The sequence below is a fragment of the Anoplophora glabripennis genome, unplaced genomic scaffold, assembly GCF_000390285.2.
Source record: "Anoplophora glabripennis isolate ALB-LARVAE unplaced genomic scaffold, Agla_2.0 scaffold1143, whole genome shotgun sequence".
In the NCBI taxonomy this organism is placed as follows: Eukaryota; Metazoa; Arthropoda; class Insecta; order Coleoptera; family Cerambycidae; genus Anoplophora; species Anoplophora glabripennis.
The window spans coordinates 25,815-47,951 of NW_019417369.1; the positions used below are offsets into that span (position 1 = coordinate 25,815).

The 22,137-nt window shown below is 36.5% G+C and overlaps 1 protein-coding gene across 1 annotated transcript; it reads right to left on the reverse strand.

Moving 5' to 3' along the window:
• Positions 1 to 275: 275 nt before the first annotated feature.
• LOC108914212 (acetylcholine receptor subunit alpha-like) lies at positions 276 to 21,113 on the reverse strand. Its single transcript, XM_018719969.1, has 3 exons — positions 20,910 to 21,113; positions 1,433 to 1,477; positions 276 to 389 (listed from the first exon to the last, which is right to left on the reverse strand). Exons 1-3 carry the CDS (start codon positions 21,111 to 21,113, stop codon positions 276 to 278), a joined length of 363 nt encoding a protein of 120 aa, XP_018575485.1.
• Between the last annotated feature and the right edge of the window lie 1,024 nt (positions 21,114 to 22,137).

The following is a 22,137-nucleotide window of genomic DNA, read 5'->3' on the forward strand; positions in this document are numbered from 1 at the left end:
CGTATTCTTGGGGGAATTATAGGAAAAATATGATGAAAGGTACTATCCAACGAATGGAGTAAAGAGTAAAGGAACATTTTGGCTTTTTATGCATCCGTTGCGGCGTGCGAATTATTTCTGCGATCGCCGCGGTCTCGAGATGATACGGGTATGAGGTGGGGGGTACACACAATACATTAGTTATCTGAAAAATAATCGTTAGTCGGCAAGCTAGACACACAGAGATCTACTTGACACGACACCGAGTAGACGAGTAGTGTAAGAGGGAGCTCGACTTACTTGTTGTACAGCACGATGTCGGGCCTCCAGATGTGGTCGGAGGGCACGTGCAGCATGTGCACGCCGCCGTACTCCTTCGGCTCCCACCGCAGCTTGTAGTCGTACCAGCTCTGCAACAAGAAACCTTCTATAGTGTGCTTGTTGATGTAAAAATACTTGTTTAAACCGCGCCATACTGGGACGATACAGGGTCGGCCTAAGTTTCGCGTAATAATTCCTGATTCAGTTTTCACGGTACTCCCGCTCTGAGCGCGCCACCGCTTTCCAATAATCTTTCCTCGATTGGCAACCCGGGGAAGCTTTGTTCCTCCGGTTTGTTAAAATTTGAATAACGCTAAGCCCAAACAAACAAGCCCCAATCATTACTTCAGGTGGAGCCGTCGAACGCGGTGGACTTTTTGCCCATTTAATTTGGAAATGAAACAATAATAACGCAGAGAAACGCCCACGTTCTTTCCCCGACGAAGTATGAGCGCGGCGCCCGCTGAATACTTATTCTCTCTCCACCACCTTCGTAGCAGTCCGGGCGCGTAGCAAAACAAAAGTAAATGGCTTGAACAACATTTAATTAAAACCCCCTTACGACTATTCCCCCAGCGACTGTCAGAGAGCTACTTATACGCGGCGTCTCGTAAGAAATAATAATATACCACCCCCTCTGCCACATAAAAATAGTCATATTCCGCCTCCTCTTCCATACTAACTCCCTGTAGTTGTCATTGTGTCTATAAACTGTAAACAACTGCTTTTTATTTTATTATTTTGTATATTTTTTTGTTTGATTATGCTTAATCGTTTTTACATTAATTCTTTCAATGTTTTGTCTCTTACTTTGTGTACTTTGCCACCAATAAAGTAAACGAACAAAGATTACACATTTTTTAATTAAATCTCCGCAAAACAAATCGATTTTGCAGCTAGCAAGTGTGGAAAGGCCAATGGAATATTCATGCCGATATCCCTAGACACCCTAGGCAGACACCTATTTAATAATGGGCGTTAACATTTTACTAGATATAAAGGTTAAAACATCGTTTAAACTTTGAGAGATAACCTATTTAAGCCTCGGTATGTGCACCCCGTTCCCGGTAGTTAACCAAACCCTGTTTAGAATTTAATACGATAAAAAAAAAAGAAAGATAAAAATACTTACTTGCTCCACCCACAGGTTCGTTGTCATGATCTGGTTCTTCAGGTTCTGTAACAAATTGAAAACATTACTACACTTTTAAAAATTTATACATAAAATTGTACACTAGATCAAAAATTATCTTACACGATTCATACTTTTTATGTAATTCGCGAATGTCTTTCAGTGTCCCAAAAAATAGCATTTTGGACAAATGTAAGCATAGCGTTTAGAATGTAAGCATAGCAAATACAAGCATAGCATTTTGAGAAAATATAAGCATAGCATTTTGGACAAATGTATGTAAGTACCTACATAAGCGATTTGGACAAATGTAATCATAGCATTATTTGAGCAAATGTAAGCATAGCATTTTGGACAAATGTATGTAAGTACCTATATATAGCATTTTGGACAAATGTAAGCATAGCATTATTTGGGCAAGTGTAAGCATAGCATTTTGGACAAATGTATGTAAGTACCTAGCATTTTGGACAAATGTAAGCATAATATTATTTGGACAAATGTAAGCATATAATTTTGGACAATTATAAGCGTAACATTATTTGGACAAATCTAAGCATAGATAGCATTTTGAATTAATGTAAGCATAGCAATGTGGACAAATGTAAGCATAACATTTTGGACAAACGTAAACTGACTTAAATTCGACAGATTTTTTGTACTGGTTGATAATTACGTTAAAAGCACGTTTCTTAATAAATGTATTTCGCCTTCGCCGTCTGTTATCTCGATTTCAAATAAATTAGTAGATTGTGAAATATGAAAAAAAAAAAATACAAAATTCATCTGGCCCAACGACGCCACAACAACGTTTGTCCGTCATTAGTTTGCAGAGCACGGAACTGTCGTCGGTTTGTTTTTGTTTTAGACGAATGGGATGTACACGGAATCTTCCCTAATCCCGCTGGAATCGATAGGATTCTCACCTTGGACGGCGGCAAACAACGAAAATTTGCTGAACCGACACCGGATCCCGATCGCTTAATCACGAGAGGTGAAGTTACTTGGACTCTGAATAGGTTACCGCTTCACGGTTGACTATCGGGCGATTTGTCACAGAGGTGTTCTTTGGAAAACAAAGAAAAACACGTTTCTGTAAGGTTTCATACATCTGCACTACGTTCTGAAGAGGAATAAAGTGAAGGGTAAAGCAGAAAGGTAGAGATTAGATCGAATCATCCGTCGCAATTTTAAAATTTGTCGAAATTCAGTATATTGTGCTGTAAATGAATTTAAAAGAGTGCAAATATCCTATGAACGGTAATTAAAAACAGTGTCAACAATGACAACAATGCAATGAATTGTATATTTAATCATAAAACGAGTAAACTAGTGTTCATCGGATACTGTCATGTTACAGCAATATTTAATTGATTAAGAAAAATTATTTTGTGTATATCCGAATCCACCAATACAACAATAAAAAAACACATTTAAAAAAAATCATTACTTAAAAATACCTAGAAATAAAGTAATTAATTGAGAAGTTTTCTAATATTTTTGTAGGTATCTCACAAAAACTAGATTTCACCACAAAAAAAGACTCATTTTAATTAAAGTTCGACTTTTCACTTGAGACGCGTTTCGCTAATAGAACTGGCACCACCCGAAGCCGATTAAAACTGACGGCTGCACGCGAGAAACTTTCTGTGCTAGCAATTTAACGTTCCCCGCATTATTATCCATTGTCCTGACAGGACTATTATATTTTTATTAGGACGCCTGGCTCCTTACGGCCGCCACCTTGCGGCGGCGGCTACATTTGTCACCCTGGCGAAAAAGTGACAAGTGGTCGCTCTGCCCATCCATCTCGCCAGACGTTATTTTCCCAGGATTAACCCCCCGCCCCCCTTATCCCCATAATTTGTCATCGGGATAATGAAAGGTGCGGCGTCAGGATCGCGCCCTAGACTTCATTTATGAGATTAGTTAACAAAAAGCGAATAAATCGACATTCCCAAAGTTGTTTCCACGCTTGACGAACTTAAAATATTTATCTTTGATCTGATCCGATCAGGTGTAAAGTGAATTTGCACAATACACTCGCGTAAACAATGATCAAGCACGTGGTGGGCGGAACTATTGGTCGATACCGATTAAACGGCAATCCCTGAAAGACAAACTTTCATACAAACTCGACCTTCGCATCATATAATAGTTTTCATTCGTGCGTATCATTCGCAGCAAAATTTTCTTGTTGTTTTATATTGTTTTAGACAAATTTAAGATGTCTAGCACCGATTGGGCTGATGAATGGTTGAATAAGAACAAAGAGCAAGAACATACTATATTTTGTTTAAAATTTTACCGCTTTTTAATAGTAGGTATCTGTTTTAACTTTCCTAAACGCGTCCCCTATACTCCCTGGTTGCTAGCAATTGTTTACTTCCTGTACCCCCCACAATAAAATAGAATCAATATCAGCAAAAGAGTTATAAATGTCTACAGATTTGTATTATATTTTTAATGGAATAACTGGTATCTATGCCAAAACAAGCTGTTTAAATCAGAGCACAGAACATAGAACTTTTTTACTGCAAGCTTTCTATGGGACAAATGTTCTAAACTAAACCTAATCCATTAGTAAGGAGTTTACAAAACAGTAAACATCCTACCAAGTTTTGTCATTAAATTGTTTACCCATTAATAAAATTGTATTTCTGCATCGTAGGTTTTGCTATAATTTTCTTAATTCCATTAGTTTTAGTTACAATAGGCTCTTTTTCAGTCAGATATATCAATAAGCTTGTCATAGCCCTACAGACCGAATCTGACCTTTCTGTACTTCTGTACTATGTATAAAAATGAATGCCAACCCTATTTTTTTCAATGGCCTCTTTCAGATTTGCCTCAATTGAGGAACCATTAACTGGATTAAGCTATATCCGCTTTGGGTGAAAGATAAAGCGATAAACCGTCTTGTCTATCTCTAGAACGCCGCTCCCATATCATCCAAGGGCCCCGAAAATGTACCCTAATCCTAATTGCACCTAGTTTCGATACTTAATAACTCAATTTATTCCAGATCCTCCATCGACGATGGTTCATTAACAATCCTTTCACATCTGACAAGGGATGATGAATCGGCTGGCAGCGTATCGATTTCGCCACTTTTGTGTGTGATATCCGGCACATTTGTTATCCCCGATAAATCGCCCTTAAAAAAATCGGTGGACACTTTTATTATTCCGGATCTTAGCGAAGGATGACGCGGTTGCGTAGGATGTGTCCTGAGATAATATCTAAATTTCATTTTAATCTCGTCGAAGACAATAGAAAGTAGACCAATAAACAATTACTTTTATCCGCGACTGTAAATACACCTCCACTGTTAACTACAGACCTTTATGTCTGCGAAGAGGCCCCGAATAACTCCCTGAGGGACACCCCTAAAGCACTTCTGTTGATCCCAGTCGCTGTTTACCTCTTTGAATTTAATCGATCACATAAGCGGTTGTCAAGTTAGACGCCAACTCCCAAGAAATCCAGTTTGGCAAGGAGGTAAGAGTCGGACAAAGCCGAGAGAAATTGTATAGAACCCCTCAGGGACGTACAACACACTATTAGCAGTACCTAATGTGATTGTTGAAACTTTTTTAATAGGGTGGCCCGGTTTGTTTATTAGCGTTTAGATATATGTAAAAATTGCAAAGAATTTCAATTTATTTTCACCTAGTCTTCGCGTTTGGTAAAAGTGAAGGCATTTTTTCTATTTCTGCCCGCTTTCTGCTCGCAGTCATCCCTCCCCCATGTTTTTTTTTGCTGAAACGGCGATAAGAACTAGCCCCAGCTGTAGGCGTTGTTCCCCATCAGACTCAATTTCCTGGAATATAGACGCATTGTCCTGATATATCATTATTATGTGAAAAAAAATAGACCGCTCTCGAGAAACGCCGACTTCGTTTAATCTAACGACTTTCTGGAAACCGCAGAGTTATCTTTTTTTTTAAATGCGGCTTGAAGCGAATACGTAGCTGGTGCTCGTGTTATGGAGGGTTTTCTGTGAAATATTTTAATTGGAATTCTTCCTAGACGTGTGCATTTCAGAGACGATGCTACTGAAATAAGCGAGAAGAGAACGAATATTTTACCTCTCTGGCTGTTGAAGTTTCATTGTCGCCTCCTTTGAATTTTTTTATTGCATAACTTTATACAAAAAGTTTTATACTTATTAAGAAAGTAACGTGTTCAAATTTAACTCCATGCTTCATTTCCTCTGCAAGAAGGTGGCAATTATTCCGCAAATAACGTTAAATATAAAGAAATCACCTCGCTCCAGAAACCAAAACATATTAATCCCCGGGTAAACTATCAGCGCGTCCTTACGACACAATTAAAACCCAACCGTTGACGTGTTATCAGCAAATGAACAGACTAAGCAGACTACAGCAATAATCCTCACAGTTCTGTGTGCTTGCCCCGAAATTGGTTTCACTGTAATCCGCGAGAGCCGCTGCACCACCGACCGGGACCATTTTAATTGAATTCCGTCCATTTCTCTTTTCTTTCCACCGCCATTTAGATAAAATCCCATACACAAACCAAAGTTCATATATGAACTTTGCACAAACTAATAGCTGCAACCAGAGATGTCTCTGCGAAACTATGCAATTTTGTTGCGGCGAGCAAAAATTATAATTTATAGGACATCAAATAAATATAAACAAGAATTTTCAGATAATGAGAGAAAAATGTTAAATCCGCATTATAGTAAACCACCACACTGTTCGCTCAAAAATACCTCCATTTCCACGAACTCAGACCCGATATCTTTTTAGTAACGAAAATGTAATTTGTTCGAAAATTGTTGCTTGAATCTGATGAAAAGCATTATTTATTCTTTCTTCTAACTGCTCAGAATGTCAAAGTTGCTATCGCAGCCCACTATGTAATTTTAGAAAGCATCATATTCGAATATCGAAGTGTTCGTTTTTTAAGTTTTACTCTAAAATCAGGCTTTTTTTCGAAAAACGTAAAAGAGTAGTAATTTGTAGAAAATTGAAAGACGAATCCGAAAATATCAAAGTTGTTACCGTAAAGCAGTGGCATACTATTTTATTTAGAAAAATATGCCACCCATACCTGTATCTCAGCCACTGGAGCATCTAAATTTTAGGAAAATGCCTTAGATTTTGGACAATGTTTATATAAATACATAAAACCCCTCTGTTTGGTGGAGATATGTAGACGATATTTTTGGAATTTGGCCTTTTTTACCATTGAGGAATTAAATATGTTTCTAGATGATATTAATAATAAGGAATTAACTATTTTTACTTTGGAAATACATATAGAGAAATAATTCATTACCCTTTCTAAATATGTATTTTAATTAAAAAGAATGTCAATTATTTAGAAACAACTGTTTATAAAAAAACCAACTCACACCAACAGATCTAAATTTTAATTCAAATCATCATGTTAATAGTATAAAGAAAAGTGTAGTTAAATATTTGTATGATACAGTCAAATTGATTTCCTCAAAAGATGAAATTTTTAATAATGAGCTAAAATTCATAAAGAATGTAGGTACTAATAAATAATAATCAATACCCTGAGAATTTTGTCGAAACAGTCTAGGAATATTGAAGGAAAAATTAAGGAAAATGGGTAACAAATTCAACAATAGAACAGTTTTTCAGACAATTAATACTTTACGAAGTTTATTATCAATGACGCACCCGAATAATGAGAATAAGATTAGAATAAACGTAGTACACCTACTATAGGCATAGCCTGTGCGTGGGGAAGGTAAAAAAAAAGAGAAAAGGAGACATAAAACCTAACGAACAAATAGGATTAATTTTAACATAATAACAACAAGATTATATACAGTCTACACATTAATTAATNAATAATTCATTACCCTTTCTAAATATGTATTTTAATTAAAAAGAATGTCAATTATTTAGAAACAACTGTTTATAAAAAAACCAACTCACACCAACAGATCTAAATTTTAATTCAAATCATCATGTTAATAGTATAAAGAAAAGTGTAGTTAAATATTTGTATGATACAGTCAAATTGATTTCCTCAAAAGATGAAATTTTTAATAATGAGCTAAAATTCATAAAGAATGTAGGTACTAATAAATAATAATCAATACCCTGAGAATTTTGTCGAAACAGTCTAGGAATATTGAAGGAAAAATTAAGGAAAATGGGTAACAAATTCAACAATAGAACAGTTTTTCAGACAATTAATACTTTACGAAGTTTATTATCAATGACGCACCCGAATAATGAGAATAAGATTAGAATAAACGTAGTACACCCACTATAGGCATAGCCTGTGCGTGGGGAAGGTAAAAAAAAAGAGAAAAGGAGACATAAAACCTAACGAACAAATAGGATTAATTTTAACATAATAACAACAAGATTATATACAGTCTACACATTAATTAATAGTATTATAAGATACAATTTACAATTTACACCATAACATGTAATATACATAAAAACACGAACATATTAAGCAAATACTGAAAAATTAATTGATTTTAGTTCCACAGCATCATGGATATCCTTTCTAGCAACAGAGAAAATAAAGTTTTTTAGCGTTTTTTTGAAAGTAACTGTAAATCTCATGGACTGTATTTTATCTGGCAATAAAGCATATAACCTCGGACCAAGGTAAGTATGACTTTTTTGTCCTATGCTTTTATTTTTTCTTTGAGTTACAAACATTTTACCTTTGTTTCTTGTTTCATATTTATGCTCGCTGACTATTAATTGACTTTTATTTTTGTGTTGATGTATAGTTAGGAAATAGAAGAATAGTTGCCGCAGGTCCACCAAACACGCTTCAATAATGTTTTTCAAAATTCAAAAAATTGCCTTTATAGCATATCTTGTGAATGCAATAAGCACTATGTTAGGGAGACGTCTCTGAATATTAAAATAGACACAAAAATTGCATTAAAACACGAGAATTTGAAAAATCTAAAATTTGCGATGACGATGACGGGGAAACGGTCACATGGTGGCAAAACACCCAAAAAAAAAATAAAGAAAATAGCGAAAGCCACGCCACAAAGAAATAACTCCACACAATATTGAAATGCGTTTAAAAAAAACAATAATTGCAATCTGTTCCATCCCAGCACAAACAGACCCTTCAATATTCGCCGTAACAAGACGCCCCATCTCGAGACATAACCTCGTTACGGAGTTCCCGACCGCAACTGTAGGGCCCTTTAAAAATGCCGCGGATACGTCGTCTTCCCCATTGTCGACCCGATATTATTACGAGATTGGAGAGCCGTGTTGTTCGGAAGTGCTCCAACCCAACCCGGTGTATGTGGGGGGATCCCCACATACTCGTAGACGCGGCGAAAATGGAAATAACCTCATCCGTTATCCGCCCCATCTCATTACGTACGGGGTGCGCTGAGGACGCGTTGAATTCATAAGTTATGTAACGCTTTACGCACTAAATTTGGTTGTCTTGCCCCTCGCGAGACTGATGATTCGAGGCGCGTGCCATTTTTTCGCGGATTTGTTCGTGTGAAGCTGATATTTGTATCATAACCTCGAAAAGGAGGTATATCGGGGTCCGAGGGAAGTGAGGAGCGCAACGGGGGTCATATGCTTTTCTTATGGGACTAAAACCTGCTGCCAATTTTAAAAAATTAAATTCTATTGAAATTATTCGCGATAAACATTATCTATATAGCAAAGAAAGCTACTCATATGCACATAGCGTACATATTGACTAATTAACAACGTAAAAATATAATATTTAAGTAGTTTTAAATTATATTTAATGAACGCATAAAGAATATACAGATGTGGCAACAGCGCTAATAATTGACTAGCAGTTGTACACACTGCGAACCTACAGACCTCGGACATCGGAGATATTGCGCGTCAAATTCGGGTAAAGATGCGTACTCGTTCAAAAATGTAAACTACGTACAATATAATTATTATATATAGCAAATATATCGTATTATCCTCGCGAAGATTTGTATCCTTTATTTAAAATCCGTAAATCATGTGAACTGGTAAAACAACGAGAATTATATTAATTTAATTCTAAAGAAATGAAATAACACTCGCGCCCATCTCTCGTCCAAGTCAAAGAAAATGTTGGATGCAATTTTGAAGGTTCTGTGATAGAAATTACATTATTACTCCCTGTTCGTGTTTTTAAGCTCTATTTTAGTAATGTTACAAAAGTTTTGCAACTGTAACTAATTTTTTAGATATAAAGTTTGCTGAGAAATATTTATGTTCCTTTGTTATTCCGTACAAATGCTTTTATCTCAAGTATTGCGAATTATATTAATCAAGTAAAGAAAACTTTATGTAACCCTAAATATTGCTGGGTAATGATTACGATATTTTTATAAACCATTGAATATATTAAAAGGATTTATCAACTGTATTTTTTATTCCAATAAATATATCACAGCTTCCTAGTCTTTTTTAATTAATCTAGTTTTTTAAAAACATTACAAAAAATCATCTGTTGTGGATAATTTATTGTTGATAACAATGTACATGGGATTTATGAAAAATGTATATGTTTGAAATCAATTTCGTTTTTATCAAGTCTTTCAAATGTATTCCCTCCTTGCTGTCAGCTGATTGCGACGTTGCCACATTAATCCTCAAGTCAGACAGAAATGCAATTATTGGTTTCTGTTTCTAATTAATACAGCTGTACTATGTTCAAAACTTACATTAGTTTTACATAAAAAATAAGATATTACTGTGTACTATCTATTTTGTTTCACAATTTCTACATTTTTTTCTCAGTTATGGGCAAAACTAGAGCCGCATTAGAAATGGATGACATTTAGGTAACTTGTGATTATTTGTGTAATTCAATTTGGAATAATAAAATAAAATGGGAAATTTTTATTTTTTTTTATTTATAAAGTACAATATTCAATATAAGAAGTAAAAGATACAGCAGCATATAAACAACGAAATATTTATATTTGTAATTTCTTTTTTCATTTTAAAATTAATATTTCAATAATTTTAGTATATTTTTTAGAATATTTTTGGCTGCAATAACATCATATCACAGTATAATACTGCGTATACCAAATTGTTTTACACTTTCATAAATGCAATCGCCTTAAACCCTTGTCTTAAAGAAGCATATCGGGTTTACTCAAATGCACAGATGTACAGTGCTCCCTCTGTGCGTCATATTTTTTTGAAATTTTTTTTGAATCTAGATTTTGAAATATAGTTGTTGAAAGTTGTTCATTTTAACATAGTTTTAATGGCGAAGATGGACGGTGCAGCTCTTTTTTGCCCATAACTGAGAAAAAAATGTAAACATTGTGAAACAAAACTTTTCCATTCACACCTGCTAGCAATATAGTCCTAGTGCGAGCGAATTTAACCAACTACGTCACAGTCCAGTAGCTCTAATTAATTTGTACATACGGAACGAACCATTACGTTCGTCACGTGGAACGAGGAACATTAAAATGACAATGCGATTGTAATAAGCTGATAAATTTGTAATCTACGCTACAGCTGGCATTTTCAATTAAATTTGGCAGCTTGTTTCATAGTTCGAAATATCCGCACAACGTACAATGTACCGTCCGAAAATAGCTGTTCATAAGAATCACCGATTCCAGTGCGAAAGGAATCAGATATCTCCCGGTGGTAGGGTGGATTTGCCGAGTCTCCACGTGTCGCAGACGCGAGCAATTCGGGTACACCGCACATATGCTGCTGACAGAGTGAAATGAATAATTTCGCGTCCGGCCAGTTGAATTGCGATTAGGAAATGTTTATTGAGGTTAGAGGGAGGATATGGATCTGCTCACGATCGCTTCGTCCCAAAAATTATCCTCTATTTTCCAGTCAAGCAAGTGTTCTGCGTTGTCATTAGAATATTTAAGAAATATAATTTATGCGCTTCGTAAGAAGGGAAAGTAACCTATTTTTTCTCTTAATCCACCTAACGCCAAGATCCAGGGGTACCTTTCACTCTCTTTCACTTAAATTAATAATGATTACACCCGGAAAAGTTCCCTAAGCCGAGAGCTGGAAGGACGACCTTAAATTATTTTGACAGAGACGCCCTTTTGGGGGGGCGTTATGGGGCTAGGGATTAACTTGCCGTTCTGTGTGCGTCGTCAGAATAATTTATTAAAGAAAATCAGATAAATTTACACAATCTGTTGAAGCCTTGGCACAGAATACAAACAGTTTTAGATACAGCTTTATTTTTTTGGGACAGATTTGTTGAATCGACAACTAAGCGCCATCTATTAAGCAAAACACTCAAAACAGGTACTTACTGGGCCTTCAACTAATAGAATGTTTTCCAAATTTTGACCTCGTTTGAGTCGAGGAACAAATATGTTAAAAACCGTTTCAATAGTAATGTTACTACCAATTTTTTGCTTAAAATCGGTAATTCATGCCTATAAATCGCTGTGCCGCTGATAGTAAGAAATAAACTCAACATCGAACGTCAGAGATTGATGGCTCGTCCTGTCGGGTTCATTTTTCGAGCGACACCGCCGCCGTCAGACGTTCATTTGAAAGCGTCAAAATTCCGCTACGCCATTAGTAAATAATTAGTTTTATTACGGCAAATTGCAGGGGTAAATGTAAAGGGTGGTTCTGCGATTTGAATTTATTAATAATCCATCATTCTGGGCCAGCTGAAATTGCGACCCATTTGCGAATGATTTTAAAATGTACGCTTTCCCATGAGCCTGAAATAATTGAGGAGCCCCTCTACGGTATCCCTATCAACGTCGGGCGGCGGTTCGCGATATTTTTAGACGACTTGTTTCGGAAATGAAAGGCAAAGATTAAAAAATATGCGTTGTCTTGACATTAAAATTGAACATAGTACTTAAAAAATAGTTAAAAAAACCGTTTATATTTCCTTTTATTGCGTTATTGTCCGTCGATAGTGCTTCTCAGTTTTCTAAAACATATTTATAACTGCCAATAGTCCAACTAGCTGCAGTTTTCCGAACTCCCGGCAAACACTTTCAACCTGACGGCGATCGATGGCCCAAGAAAAAACTTCCTTCCACTTACCTCAGATTCCTGGACCGCTATCCATTAATATTAGACTAGTCCGTCAGTGTTATTAAAAACTTCCCGTGCAAGTATTTCTTCGGCCGGCGAGAGGGGAACTTTATTCATTTTTAAAGCGAGACGCGCGTCGGCTTTCTTTTGTGAAACCGACGCGAGCTTTTCCAACAACTAGGTCAACTTAAAATTAGTTGCGCGAGCTTAGACGCGGTAGGACATATGTTTTAATTACGAGGGAGTTTCAGGATGGCGGTGGTTCTGGTTGTTTTGCGTCGCGTGGTCTATTCTCGAGATTAGTATCTGTTCTCGGATACAAATTCATCACAGAAGACTCTTACCACACTTTTGGATATACTTCCGTAGAAATCTACGGGTTTGAGACTTCCTCAGGTACTAATTACTTCGGAAATCTTCTACAAGCTTTTGGGCAAGACTTGTTTAGATACCAAATCACCACAAGACCCATTAAAAACATTTTTATACAGAAATCTATGAGTATGAATTTTCTATAGACTTCTTATACATTGAAAGCCTTCTTCCATACTTTGGGTTAATTCCTTATAAAAGATATTAAGAGTTCAGATAAAACAGAAGGAAGGTAGAACACCTCAAAATTCCATGCGGGCGACGGCTTCTCAGTTAGTGTTTGTTACATCACATCTTATTGACGACGTCAATCCCCGGCAGGACCTGGAGGACCGTCCCAGACCAGCTGAGCCTCGCAGTGACAATAAATCAGCTCACGTCTATGCAAATTCGATTCGAATTTTATAGTTTATCCTTGGCACGGGATAACGAACGTAGGGGGAAGGGTTTACGCAAGACAAATAAGTTTATCTCTCTACGCGTGTGGCTCGGATGTGATGGCATCGTTCCATAGAGATCTGGCGTCCCCTCTTCGGCCGTTGTCTGAATGCCAAATTCGCCCAGGTACATATACGGGATGTTCCAAAACGACGCGTAGTTTCCTTTCAATATTCCCGAAACGTTTGAATATCGTACGTGAACAACCCTCTCTTCAAATATCTACGTGTTTCTTGGAACATCCTGAACGTTTATGAAGAAATATAACTTTCTAGTTGTGATTTGATCTGTGACTTACCGCTTCGTCGCACATAAACCCGCGTTAAAACTTTTGCCGGAAATTCTCAGCGGAATGGCACTTAACAGTGTTTAACAATCCCATTTCATCGCTATCGGAAATACAATTCAATGAAAGGAAAGTTTCCAGTACCGAAATACGGTTTTAAATGATCTCTGATGGCGTAAAGTTTCTTATCTCGTTTTAAAATTTAATAAAAGCAAAGTTTCCGACCCATCTCTCCTAGCGGTTCCAGACGGACGAGTCTTAGCGCCTTGTTGGTCCTGCGGAGGCTTACCCCAGGACCCCGTCAGCGTACTACGGCGTATCTGAATTATTTAGCGGTGATTACGGCACACACGCTATCTCCGTCGTACCTTGTTTTACTAAAATCTAAGCGAATGGGATCGTTTAGCATATTTTTTTAAATTCATATTCAGAAAGTACACATCGCAGTTAGTTAATATGCATTTTTTTCCAACAATTTCTCCCTCGAAATAATAAATGAAAACGGAGCACGGGAAAACGCACGGAAGCTATCTTGTGACGTCATACCACTCGTTAGATGCTAGCCCAAGTTCTTGGCTGGCTCTCACATGTATCATATTGTCGCTTTTCTCGCGTAATTAAACTGGCTGTAGCCATTCCATGAATTCCGTTTATGAAATAATAGCAGTAGATTAAATATTACAGCATTAATCTATTTTTAATATAAATGCGATGTTAATATTCCACAATTTGTGACAGGGGCAGGTTTATAATTAAATTTCAACGTACTGTTTATGTCCTGAATTGATTTACCGAGTAGGAGTCGTTTCTCTGGCCTCGAATATAAAATTCAATATAAATGTAAATACGGAATGTTATTTTGTATGGGATACACCGCAAAATCGCAACGAAGACAAATTTAAGAGTATCGATAATTCGATTGGACGTAAAATTTCAGTAAAGTCGGTGTCAGAGACAGCCATAACAGTACCTTACTAAAACAAAATTGTACAGTCTTAATATATGTAATAAATTTTTATTTCAGTCTTACACTTTCACTGCTTCATAACAATTGACCCCGGACCAAGAGCCCTGTTCCACAATAAGAACTTAAAAAAAATACAGACAAGTGGCAATTCCATCCAGATGTTGCGTCGTTCACATCTTTCGCCCTTATCTAACGGTGAGTCTGCGTTAGGAACAACACAAGTGGCGCAAACTTATTCTTTGGCGTATCGCGAAATGTATGGTCCTTGAACCCTCCTTTTTTATTCGGAACGACACGTTCTTGCATTCATAAAGGACGAAATTGAAATAATACCAAGTCTAGGAAGCGGAAAACGTTTGCTTTGCACAAAAACTGTGATTTGTATACCGCATGTATACGCTTAAACCGTCCGAGCCTGTATACGTAAAAACTCACTCGCATCCGCCAATTTCGAGATGGTTATTGAGAGCGCAAACATTTGCGATTGTGAATAGGAGGAAAACATTTTACGTAATAAAATTAAGCTCAAAGGGCTTAATCATGTGGAAAATAGAGGATGTGCCCTTCTTGTTTGTTTTTGATTACCTACCAGAGCAATGTGTGTTTAATTAATGTTTTACACATGAAGAGGTGCTGTTTGCTCTGTCAGAATGAAGATTGATTGTACGCCAAAAATTGTGGAGATCGGAAATCCAATTGGGAAACCAATTGGAGATCCGATTGGAGATCCAATTGGGAATCCAATTGCAGATAAAATTGGAAATCCAATTGGAGATGCAACACGATTTTATGGAGCAAGGAAAAATTATGCCAGAGGTGAAAGTTGCACAGAAAATTTCACGCCTCTGCTTTGTAGCCAATCATGGCAACGAAGGAATAAAATATATTGAAATTTTATTCTTGGTGAGTGCCCTAAACGAAATGTTATACACGAGAAGGTATATGAAATATTTTGGAAGTGGATGATGATAAAAAACGCACTAAGAACTGATACAAGTGTAATCTTTTATACATATTTTAGTGTTTTTCATACAATGTCTTTCGTTATTTTAGGCAAAATCTCTTAAGGCATCCAGTTTATGACTACATATTCCACGTTGAAAAATACTATACAAATAAAGGAAAATATAGAGATATCACAATATAAAAAGCCACTTGCCTTTTTAAAACGTCGAAATGACTCATACGAAGCAAAGAAACCAAAAGTTTTGACTATGGAAAACGTTGCTATGTTTTCAAAAAAAAGGTTCCAGACGATAAGTTCTTACTTTTACCAATATTTGGTTTAAATGAGGCATATCGGCGTGCATAATTGTGCAGTTTAACTGTTAAAGATATAGAAGACACGAAGAAAATTTTGGTTATAGCTTTACATGATACCAGAACAAACAAAACACATTTAACATTATAGTCCAATTAAATGGTCCTTTAAATTGCAATATGGTCAACCTGCCTGAGTTTTTGATATAAGTTAGTTTGAGGTTTATAATAACAATAAGTGACAGTATTTTTTTTTCAATCCTCGGCCAGGAATGAAAAGAGATAAAATAAAGAGGTTTTTCAAGATAAATTAAAAGGGGTAAGACCTAGAAAAAAAGTTTCTTATAAAAGTTGTAGAGCATAAAATTCTACATAAAAATGGTCTACTGACTTTTTCTTATACTATTAAAATTAACAGAGTTAGGATGGCTAGGAGTTAAGGGATGATTTCAGAAATTTAAAAAAAAATCATTACATGCAGAAAAATTTATGAAAAAATGTAAACTTTCTTTTCAGAGGCCTAGATATATTTTTTTAATTTTTAATAAAAAAGTTATAACAATTTTAATTTTTTAATCGTTAATTTTTCTGATTTAACAAACAATTTTTTTCTGCCATTCGAAAGAGATAAAATAAAGGGGTTTTTCAAGATAACTCAAAAGGGGTAAGAGCTAGAAAAAAAAGTTTCGTATAAAAGTTGTAGAGCATAAAACTCTACATAAAAATGGTCCACTGACTTTTTCTTGTACTATTAAAATTGACAGAGTTAGGATCGCTAGGAGTTTAGGGATGATTTCAGAAATTAAAAATTATGAAAAAATGTACTTTCTTTTCAGAGGAATAGATACATTTTTTAATTTTTAATAAAAAAGATAACAATTTTAATTTTTTAATCGTTAATTTTTATGATTTAACACTAAAACAATTTTTTCTATGCCATTCGATTGATTATTTAAAATAATGAAAAATTGCTTTCAAAATTTTGTTTCACAACAAAGATAAAGAATCACTTCGCTTTGTGAAATTGTTACAACTTTTTTATTAAAAATTAAAAAATATAGCTATTTCTCTGAAAAGATAGTTTACATTTTTTAGAGTAGTTTGAAAAAAAATTATAAAATTCATTTTTCTGTTATGATTTTTTAAATTTCTGAAATCATCCCTTAACTTATAATCTCCCTAACTCTGTTAATTTTAAAAGTACAAGAAAAACTCAATAGACCATTTTTATGTAGAATTTTATGCTCTACAACTTTTATAAGAAACTTTTTTTTCTAGCTCTTATCCCTTTTAAGTTACCTTGAAAAATCCCTTTATTTTATCTTTTTTCACCCCTGGCCGGGGATTGAAGAAAAATTACTGTCACTTATTGTTATTATATACCTCAAACGAACTTATATAAAAAATTCAGGTAAGTTTACCAAAATTGTAATTTAAAAGCCCATTTAATTGGACTATTAACCCTGTACAAATACGGTTATTAGTTCAAACATTTTTAAGATTGTCATGCGACGTCGATACCCCATCTGGAGAGAGCACTCCTGCACATTCGCCTGGTAAGCATATTCTTGAATTCCGCCCGAAGTTTACGGGCATCATTTTTCACCCGTCTTATCTCCCAAATACATTTGGAAAGCTTCCAATATGCACAAACTGTAAACTTTTTTCCTCGGCCACTTATTTTACCGTTCGAGGGAGGCGATACGCTTCCCCGCGCAAATGGGCGCAGCGGGCCTCCGAAAAAAATTAATTCTGGCCGAATATAACCGAGAATTTTGATTTTGCATACGTCTTCTTTGTACAGAAATAATCCCAGCAACACAATAAACGGCATAGTGATAAAAACAGTTGAATGAATGTGGTAAAACGCATTTTTTACATATTAAAATTTTGTTGTGCGATTTCTTGTTGTATTATTGAATTTTTATCAAAAATACCGCTTTATTCTACAGCTTACGAATCCTGTACATGTTTTCTGTGTTTTTGCTTCTAGTTTCGATAAATAGATACCGCCCCTCATGCGGTAAGTGGTAAATTAACTGTAGCGAATGATCTGTGTTGAAGCCATAATGTGATTTTATGTCTAAAGTAGCCCATATTCAAGGATTACGACCTGGTTAACGATGCCGTAATTTCAACCCTTGCTAAGTCCAAATCTTGCTGTTAATTTTAACGGAGAGAAATTCACAATTTTATGTCTCTGTTTTCTAGACCACACGAAACAGGACGATGAGATTATTTATTGTAAATTACGACTACAAAGAATAAACATTGGCGAACCCCTACAACTATTTCTTCATCCCCCGACGCTGTTCTACGTTAGGGATATCCGACTCACAAGAAGGGTGATTTGTAACTTCGACCCAAATTCAAATGCAGTTCAGATTTACGAGGGTGCAAAACAATGGCTTGAACGGAACTTTTTTTAAAAAAAACTTTTACCGTCGACATTGCCATATCCATATAAAGACTTATTAGTAATGAAATTTGATTAAAACAATTAATCAGTAAAATCGTACCTATATTTTGCTGGAAAATTTCCCCTCACAATGTAAGATACTTTTCTAAATATTTTCCAGTTCTTTTAAACAAATATATTGATACTTTTCGTAAGGATTGGGAGTCTACATTATCAGTATTTCGAAATTGACGTTCAAAAGTGTAGTAAAACTAATCAAAACGACAATCCCGTACTCTCTGTTGAAATCCATACATTCGCGATTGGATGTAAACTTGAAGCAACACGAGAACTTTCCCAGCCTCTCAATAGATGTCTTCGCACAATGAATACGCGTGCTGATTCTCAGGTTTATCGGACGTCACAATCGGGGCATTGTTAAAATCTGGACAAGCGAGACGGCGCTCTCTGTATCGCTTCCGCTTTTCCTCCCACGAATCGTCAAGTCGGCGGAAGGAGATCGAAATTTCGCCCACGCAGAAAACAAATAGACAAATCTTAGTCTCCTACGACTACACTGTGAATTTTCTTTGATCTAGTAAGTCCACTTCTAAAAACAAACTAATATATGCAAAGAGGCGACGGAGACAAAGCACAGACCTTCCATTTCTTCCTCGGCGTTTTTTTGCGCGACACTCATTTGCCCAAAACAAATGAACGTTTCACCTTTCTGGCCGATGCCCGCCTAGATTAGACAAGGATAAGGCTTCGGGCTCCTGAAACGGAACGTTTTTTTACGAGACGAGCGTCAAGGGAAGAGGGTACAGAAATATTTCACCGTTTTGACGTCAAATTAGATTCCAGTTGAGACGGGAGCTTGCTAAAAGGTATGAATTGGGATCTAAATATAATTAGGAGGGGAATTTGTCAGTCTAATTGGCAGAAAACAGGAAAACCGAATTAGTACACGGAGGCGGGGAGGGTTGTAATTGGAAAAATGTTTGTCGGTGATCCGCTGGAAGGGGGGGCTCGTAAAGATCGTAAAGTGTAAGAGAAAACTTCATTCATCGGCAAAGATGTTTTGCAATTGTATTTAGCCAATTATAGAACACAATTACGTGGTAATTTTACAACTGTGAAAAGTAAAATGAGCTTATTTGTAAGCTGAAGCTGTATTTTTTTATGTATATACATTTAAAAAGATTGTTACTAGGTTAGGTTAGAGCTTTAGACTCTATAAACCGAAGCTTCAAACTCTCTTACCCAAGTAACCGAGAGCAGGGAATCTCATACTTTGTACCCCTGTTTCGAATGGGTTCACGCAATTTTTTGAGGTTAGATTGAAATTCTAATGCATCAAAACAGGTTTTTTTTATATATTTTCACCATTTTACGCAGCAGAAACCGCTCAAGCAAGCCTATACTCACAAAGATTCGATCCTGATTTTTTTAGGGTTAGAAAGTGGTCATTATTCGATTCCCACTCAATATGAATGTATCAAATGCTTTCACGCAAGTTTTCAAAGTCTTTCTAACCTATATTTTTACATTTCTTGTCTCTGTCGGGCCAAGTTGAAGACGTTGAATATTTCGCAATTTTCTCGCCTGTCTGCGACGTCCGTAGGCGCTGATACTCAAAGCGTAGCTCTTACCGAACCCCTAGTTTCGTGGGACGCCACCCGTCACGACGCCAGGTCCTTATTAGACTTGATGGACGAGAAAGATTGAAAGCTGGGTAAAAGTGCGAGTGTTTTCTACGGCCCCTGCCTTGGTTGGACGTCCTAAACGGCATTGACGGGCGTTTTCACGTCCTGGATACGCTAAAAGCCAGATGTCGGCTCCTGTTTTGTAAAATCGTGAAACCCTGAACGTAAACACAAGTATTCGTTTGGATTTTTCGAGATAGACTAGACCGGTTCGTCTTTTAAAAAGTATTCCTAAACCTAAAGAAGAATAGCTTCGACTCGTCATCGTCAGCACAAAATAGGGATAAATGCGTATATTTGATGACAAAACAGTTATTGAACGTTATTAGAAAGTGCAACAAGCAAATCTGTTTCTCAGATGTTTTAACGTCACAAGTCGCTGATGACGAGCGCTGTCTACACAACGTATACACTATTTCTAAGTAAATTTAAAGGGTTAGCAACTGGGAACTGCATTTAAATCGGATTTGACACATATTTATTGGTATAACCTTGTTTATATTACCATCTACCATTTAATTACGTCATATTTTGCTATTTGTAGTAGTGTTACATAATAATGCATACATTTTTCTTAAAAATACCCTGTAATTTCACTGTTTCTTAATAAAGTTACACCTTAAGTGCCGTAAATATACATATATCTATTTGTAAGATTAAATTTTGACTGAAAAAGTGTAACATTGCACTCTTAAGACCGGTTTCTTCAAATGTCGAAGAAATTTACTCTATACTCTAATCTACGCCTGTCACTTTCTTCTACAATGAGTTGTATGATGAAACAGATATAGGTTTAATTGCGATTCACTTGAAGGTGAAAAAAAAAACACAATATTTTTGTGAGTGTAGCACAGCACTAAGTACGTGTGGCTTCACTATAAAACAATAACTAAATCTTCCGAGGCTACATTGAAACTCATTTAAGTAAATAGGAAAACTCGTCCCACAACGTATTTAACACAAGAATACCGACGCCTGGGACGCCAGGAAACCCCACGAGAGGCTCGGGGGCCTTTCTCTTACCACGTCGATGAGTTGGCTGAGCTTCAGCTTGATGCAGACCCTGAGCACGTCGGAGGTGTTGACCACCGGCCGAACCAGCTTGTTGTAGTTGGAGAGGAGGTCGTCGTAGAGCCTCTTCGCGTCGGGGTTGCCCGCCACGACCCCGTGCACAACGAGCGCGGACAGTAGCCATGCACGCAGCGTCTCGCAGGAGGAGGGGGGCATCGCGACGCCGTACCGACGCCTCGACGCTGTGGAGCCACACTGGAGCGCGACAGAAGTCCGGATTGCACTGACACCCGCCCGCCGACTAGCCTCGCCCGATTCTGTGCGATTCCGGCGAGGGAGGGGGCGGGATGATGGGAGTGGGCATCGGGATCGAGATGGGGGTGACTTTAGTTGCGAATTATCTGATGTGAAAGGGTCTATCGCCGGGTTTTTCGATGGGGGATGAGGGTAACAAACAAAAAAATCCGAAAAGAAACGACGATGTTGCTCCACTACGTCTGAAGGTATTTTTTTTTTCACTCCCGATCACTTGAACATTGTTCAATAATAAAAAATAAGACCCTCTGGCAAAGGAAAGTTCTACTCGCATACTTTATTAATTGATTTATTAGACTATTGGGTTAGGTTACGTTAGGTTAGACTTCTTACGTGTATTTTAATGAAATTCACTGCTCCGGCAACTGACCAGTGACAAATAGCTGCGATTTTTTCAATTAAAAAATATGACATTGTTTTTAAGTGGGCGATATTCGATTTTCCATCCACTTTTCCTGGTGTAAATAAAAGACCAAGCGGGAACACAGAAAGTTTTAACGTGATTATTGCTCTCCTGTTTTTCCTTTGGCATTTGTTTTTCTCTTTGTGTATCTTGGAGCTTATAGATTGATGTCTTTATAAGAAAGAATCCCCTAGGTAATGTCCAGACCATTACTTCGACGTAGTTGGATTAATTTAGATTAGAACTTTTCAGTAGTAAATCGAGGGTACAAATCAATATCGAAAAAAGGACTGTGCATTCTGCAAGTTCTTGTAACTTTTGGAAACTACTTTCCCAGCAGGGAAATGTAGCATGAAAAAAGAAAAAAGATAGGTACGATCGTGCAACCCATTTGAAACTTATTACAGGATATCCTTCATTCAAAGTGGATGAAATCGAAGAAAAATTTATTAAAAATAAATTAGCTTCTAAATCTAAACAACGTATGATCTATATAATATATTAAATTTCATATTATCTCTA